The 6,476-nt window shown below is 58.3% G+C and overlaps 1 protein-coding gene across 1 annotated transcript in view; it reads right to left on the bottom strand.

The window, feature by feature from the left end:
- The window catches only part of LOC102251931 (E3 ubiquitin-protein ligase HERC2), an 86,271-nt gene that overhangs the window by 45,225 nt on the left and 34,570 nt on the right, over positions 1–6,476 (bottom strand). Inside the window, 10 exon segments of the mRNA XM_014546210.1 lie at positions 7–121; positions 771–922; positions 1,058–1,194; positions 1,286–1,459; positions 3,811–3,944; positions 4,536–4,731; positions 4,827–4,954; positions 5,040–5,172; positions 5,419–5,633; positions 6,096–6,246. Of these exon segments, the coding sequence (XP_014401696.1) occupies positions 7–121; positions 771–922; positions 1,058–1,194; positions 1,286–1,459; positions 3,811–3,944; positions 4,536–4,731; positions 4,827–4,954; positions 5,040–5,172; positions 5,419–5,633; positions 6,096–6,246 (1,535 nt within the window).

Below are 6,476 nucleotides of genomic sequence, written 5' to 3'. Positions count from 1 at the left end.
CTGTGCTGCAGGGTCAGCAGGCTGATCATCGCCAGCAGGAAGCGCGCGTGGGGGGTGGTGCCCAGGCTGGGTCCCGCCGGGTTCTCGTTGGTGACCGTCTGCAGGGGGACGGGCTGGATCCCTGAAAGGCATCGGCGCGGCCTCAGTGGCTCGTGCGCGGACACAGAACACACCGACGCAGAGAGCATTCGCAATTGTTAAAAAACCCTGTTTTCCAGGTGGGAGAGGGCAATGGGGGGGGGGGGTACGTAAAACTTTCAATAAAGATTTTAAAAATTTCTGCTTTCCAGTGGACAGCGGGAGCCCGTGCTTCTGTGGCAACCCTGCCACCCTGACTCCGCGCAGCCACCCCACCCGCTACAGAGCGTACAGCACCCTCCTCAGCACCCTGTGGCCACGCATCCCCTTTCAGCTAGAACAGGCGCTCCCCACAGCGAGTCCTGGCCTCTCGCAGGCATGCGGCACCCACCAACACTCCAGGGTGGATGGTGGCAGTGACGTATGGGAAGCTGTCTATGAAGACGCTACAAGACTGTGTCTTCTGCCCAATTCTGAAAGTTTAGTTTAACATCCGAGAAAGCGTGCAGCAGCTTAGATCACATTCTAACGTACAAAGTGATTCACGTCTGTCCCAGAGCAAACATCGGCACCTGCAAGTTTCCACAGCCCGTAACGAGGAGCCACACCGTGAAGCCTGCTTGTGTGGTCCCTGAGTCACCTCTGCAGCGATTCAATGTCGCCTGTGAACCAGGAAGTCCTCTTAAACTCACCAAGCTCTTTAAACTTGGCATTTGCATCCATCAAAATGTTCCGAATGTTCTGAACAGCCCAGGCGTACAGCTTGCCGAACGTGACTTCCAGCAGCATCCGATTAAAAGGTGGGATCAAATCCACGTCCTTTAAGCAATCCGTGAGAGGCTCCCTTCCACACACACACACACACAGAGAGAGAGAGAGAAAGAGACTGCTTAGACGCCTGCCAGACCTTCAACCTGAACAGAACAAGGTGCTGCCCCCCCCGCCCCCCCCCCCACAACTAGGAAGACTGCAGCGGTACCCCAGGTCGACGCCCTCCGGGATGAGCCGCTGCCACCCACAGAACACGGCGTACTGCACAGACGGGAGCAGGAAGCTCTTGGCCGCCAGCTTTAAGATGGTGTCGATGCCCTCCAGGCGGACCTCTGCTCTCTCCAGCTGCAAGACAGCGTGCCGCGGTGAGTGTCACCCGCGGTGAATGTGGCAGGGCCCGGGCACGGCCGGGAGGGCGCTCCCTGCAGGATGTTACCTGTTTGAGCAGGCACTTCCTCATCTTCTCCACATCCACGGGCTCCTCCCTGAGGGCGAACTCGGCGATGGTGCCCAGCAGAGCCGACTGCGGGGGGAGGCCCTGCGCGCTCTGCTTCAGCCACTTGTACCTGTGCACGCCAGCGACGGTGCTCAGGAGTGGCTGCCACTTGTCCTGCAAAGGAACCGTGGGCGGGCACGTGAGTCCCGCTGCTGTCGCCCCTGCTGCTGCTGAGGCAGCGACTCCAGCAAAGGCAGACACAGAGGCCAGCAGGCCTAAGGGGTGAGAGCCAGGCCACACCCAGGCTTGTAAGTGAATTCCAAATCCCACACTCAGGCGCTTTGGAAAGAGGGACCTGGGCACACAAAGTCAATGACCAGCCACACGAATGGGACCAGGACAGGGAAGCCAAGGAGACATTCGATGAGTGAGTGAATGAGTGAGTGAGTGGGGATAAATAATGACACAATGTGCTCCTAAAGCAGCGGTTCTCAACCTGTGGGTCGCGACCTCTTTGGGTCATGAACAACCCTTTCACAGGGGTCGCCTAAGACCATCGGAAAACACATATATAATTACATATTGTTTTTGTGATTAATCACTATGCTTTAATTATATTCAATTTGTAACAATGAAAATACATCCTGCATATCAGATATTTACATGACGATTCATAACAGTAGCAAAATTACAGTTATGAAGTAGCAACGAAAATAATGTTATGGTTGGGGGTCACCACACATGAGGAACTGTATTAAAGGGTCGTGGCATTAGGAAGATTGAGAACCACTGTCCTAAAGGGAAAGGAAAGCCCTGGCCGGTGTGGCTCAGTTGGCGGGGCGTCATCCCATTGACCAGGTTCAATTCCTAGTCAGGGCCCAAGCCTGGGTTGTGGGTTCGAGGTGGCGAGGCAACGGATCGATGTTTCTCTCTCACATCGAGCTTTCTCTCCCTCTCTCTCTCTAACTCTCTCTCTCAATGAAAGCCCTCGAATGAGGGTTTTTTTTAAAAAAAGGAAAAAAGAAGTACTTCTCCAGGGATGGATCCAACTAGGGCACCACCAGGCAGGCGTCGCTGGGGCGGCTGCCACACACTCACAAGCCCGCGAGCTCTCTCCCCGACGGACACTCAAGGACGGAGCGACGGGACCCACAGGCCCTCTGCCGCGCGGTTCCCACGCAGCCAGCCCCGATCACGGGCCACGCCTCACCTTGGGGGATCTAGTCGTCAGGGGTCTTTTGTCCACGTGGACGGGACTGTGAGGCAAAAGGCAAGCTTCTTCCAAATCACTCTCTTCGTTTCCAATTTTCCCTTCATCATCAGTAGATTCTGGCTTCTTAGGAACTACGGTGACAGCATCATTCATCATAAAAGCCACTTACTTAAATGTAGTTTCAAATTCAGAAATACTTCAATTTACATAAAGGTAAAGGACACACATGTTTAATATTCATGGTGAACTGAAACGTTCAAACGACAAAAGTACCACAAACACTCTCACTGTAAGGACACTTGGCCCCCTGGGTTGGGAAAAGAATGGGGGAGTGCCACAGGAAAGAAGGGGAGCCCCAGGGGTCAGGGTGGATGGGGGAGTGCCACAGGAAAGAAGGGGAGCCCCAGGGGTCGGGGTGGATGGGGGAGTGCCACAGGAAAGAAGGGGAGCCCCAGGGGTCGGGGTGGATGGGGGAGTGCCACAGGAAAGAAGGGGAGCCCCAGGGGTCGGGGTGGATGGGGGAGTGCCACAGGAAAGAAGGGGAGCCCCAGGGGTCGGGGTGGATGGGGGAGTGCCACAGGAAAGAAGGGGAGCCCCAGGGGTCAGGGTGGATGGGGGAGTGCCACAGGAAAGCTTTCACAGGGGTCGCCTAAGACCATCGGAAAACACATATATAATTACATATTGTTTTTGTGATTAATCACTATGCTTTAATTATATTCAATTTGTAACAATGAAAATACATCCTGCATATCAGATATTTACATGACGATTCATAACAGTAGCAAAATTACAGTTATGAAGTAGCAACGAAAATAATGTTATGGTTGGGGGTCACCACACATGAGGAACTGTATTAAAGGGTCGTGGCATTAGGAAGATTGAGAACCACTGTCCTAAAGGGAAAGGAAAGCCCTGGCCGGTGTGGCTCAGTTGGCGGGGCGTCATCCCATTGACCAGGTTCAATTCCTAGTCAGGGCCCAAGCCTGGGTTGTGGGTTCGAGGTGGCGAGGCAACGGATCGATGTTTCTCTCTCACATCGAGCTTTCTCTCCCTCTCTCTCTCTAACTCTCTCTCTCAATGAAAGCCCTCGAATGAGGGTTTTTTTTAAAAAAAGGAAAAAAGAAGTACTTCTCCAGGGATGGATCCAACTAGGGCACCACCAGGCAGGTGTCGCTGGGGCGGCTGCCACACACTCACAAGCCCGCGAGCTCTCTCCCCGACGGACACTCAAGGACGGAGCGACGGGACCCACAGGCCCTCTGCCGCGCGGTTCCCACGCAGCCAGCCCCGATCACGGGCCACGCCTCACCTTGGGGGATCTAGTCGTCAGGGGTCTTTTGTCCACGTGGACGGGACTGTGAGGCAAAAGGCAAGCTTCTTCCAAATCACTCTCTTCGTTTCCAATTTTCCCTTCATCATCAGTAGATTCTGGCTTCTTAGGAACTACGGTGACAGCATCATTCATCATAAAAGCCACTTACTTAAATGTAGTTTCAAATTCAGAAATACTTCAATTTACATAAAGGTAAAGGACACACATGTTTAATATTCATGGTGAACTGAAACGTTCAAACGACAAAAGTACCACAAACACTCTCACTGTAAGGACACTTGGCCGCCTGGGTTGGGAAAAGAATGGGGGAGTGCCACAGGAAAGAAGGGGAGCCCCAGGGCCGGCCAGCTTCTGCTTGAAGGGCCAGATGGTGACACCTGGCCTTCGAGGGCGGCTGGTCTATGGGAGACACTCAGGCCGGTGCTGCCACAGGAGCAGCAGCGACCTTTGTTCGTGAGGCTGCAACTGAAGCTGATGCCATTCCCTGTGTCGAGCCAACGCTCCTTCTGACTTAGAGAAAGACGTTTTCCAAAGGCAAACTCTGGCCGTAGCTCATGGGCAGGGAAGCAGGACTGGAGGAGGAGCCATGAGCGCACATAACGGGCTCTGGGGCTGAGGTCGAAGGTCACGCAGCGGCCACGGTGTCAACCCACCCGACACAGCCCCAGGCAGCCCCTTCCGCCCGGCCCGCCGGTCCTCACCCCTCTTCTTCCTGCCGTCGCGGATGATCTTCTGGACCACCCGCCGCCAGCGGGGCAGGGAGCTCAGCAGCGTCAGCTTGGACAGGACCGAGAGGTCGTTGCACACGGCCGGCCGCAGCTCGTTGAAGAGGAACCGCAGGCGCTCGATGACGGGCGCGCAGACCTCCTTGTAGGAGCGGCCCTGCTCCTGGTGCGTCTACCCGTCAGAGACGAAGGGACGACTTAACCACGGACCCTCAACCGACCGGCCCTCCGTCCGCACAGCCCGAAGGAGCGTCAGGACCGACCCACCTTAATGAGCGAGCACTTGGCCTGGTAGACAACCCGGCAGACGTCCACCACCGACTTGGGCAGCGCTCTGTGCTTTGCCTGCTCGACCCCGAGCGCGCCGGCGTGGACCAGAGACAGCGCCACGTGCCCTGGAGAGACAGGGACAAGCGGCCGTGGAACAGCTGCGGCCGGCGCGGGAGTCAGAGGCCTCGGGAGTGAACATGCGGCTCCTACCTAAGTCTTCGTGCTTCAAGAGGCAGCACAGCAGCAGGCGGCCCACTTCCTCCACGGGGTGCTCGGGGGGAAAGCTGATGGGGGTGGTCAGGTGGCACTGCCTGCAGCACCTCTCCACCTGGCACAGGAAGTCCTGCCACAGACCGCAGGGAGGTGACTGTCGGCACCGAGCGGCCATGGCTCTAACCCCGGGCACAGCCCCACGCATGGCCACCAGCAAGGCTTCCACACCCTCGCGGGCACGTCGAGCCGACTCCCCCTCACCTCCATGCGGCCCCCCAAGAACCCGTCAGCCAAGCCCGGGAAGCTGATGGAAGAGCAGGCGGTGCTGGCCTCTCGGCATCCAGATCGACATAGACACCCCCTGGGGGCGCCTCACCTTCACGTTGTGGTCCTGGATGCTGTTGTCCGCCAGGGCTTGCAGGAACGCCTGGGAGTGGTCGCCCAGGGCGCGCGAGTGGGCGCAGAGGCGGGACTTGCTGGCAGGGGTGCCCCCGGGGGAGCTGCAGTGGTCCTCGTCCTTCTCCTCGTTGTAGCTGTAGTGGGTCTGGCTGGTCTGCAGGCCTCCCGAGAAGATGGATGACTGCAGCCACTCTAGGGAGCAAGCGCACGGACAGCAGCCTGAGGCGCCGCTCCCCAACCCCAGGGAGAGCAGCAGGGCTCAGCGGGAAGCCAGCTCTCCCGTGACAGACGCCGGACCACCCACCCCCTTCGCTCTGCCGCGCCTGGCAGGGATCCCTGAAGGGAGGCATGGGCAGCAGTCACAGTGAGACCACGGAGCACACAGCACGGACAGGTCCTGGGAGCCAGCACCCCGTGGGAGGCAGGGGCTGTCCATCCGTGCGGACGGGGACTCCACATAAGCACAGACGGTGGCCCCGCAGATGTTCCTCAAGAACTGTGCTCCCAAAACATCCTCCCAGCCCGACAGTCAACCCCGAGGCCCTCTGTCCTCCCCCCGCACGCAGGGCTCAGCGCTCTGCAAACGCCACCGGCTCCTGCGCACACGAGCCCTGAAACAGCCACGGCTGGCGAGTGGGAGCGAGTGTTTCTTACTGGCGCATTCGACCTCCACGGGCGAGAGCGGTGTGCTCAGGGCGAGGTAGGAGGCGTGCAGCCCGAGCAGCAGGCCCAGGTTCCTCTCCGTGTCCATCAGAGGGGAGGACAGGCTTCCCAGGTCCGGGACGGTGACGACTTCCTGGTCGGGCTGGGGAAGAGGGACCCCGTCGGGCTGAGGAAGCGGCCGCCCACAAGGAGGCGTGCAGCCCGAGCAGCAGGCCCAGGTTCCTCTCCGTGTCCATCAGAGGGGAGGACAGGCTTCCCAGGTCCGGGACGGTGACGACTTCCTGGTCGGGCTGGGGAAGAGGGACCCCGTCGGGCTGAGGAAGCGGCCGCCCACAGCCACAGCAAGACGCGCACCAGCTTCTGTCCTCCCAC

The sequence above is a fragment of the Myotis brandtii genome, unplaced genomic scaffold (assembly GCF_000412655.1).
Source record: "Myotis brandtii unplaced genomic scaffold, ASM41265v1 scaffold435, whole genome shotgun sequence".
In the NCBI taxonomy this organism is placed as follows: domain Eukaryota; kingdom Metazoa; phylum Chordata; class Mammalia; order Chiroptera; family Vespertilionidae; genus Myotis; species Myotis brandtii.
Note: the sequence above shows the minus strand (reverse complement) of the source record. Positions and strands in the feature narration are given on the sequence as shown.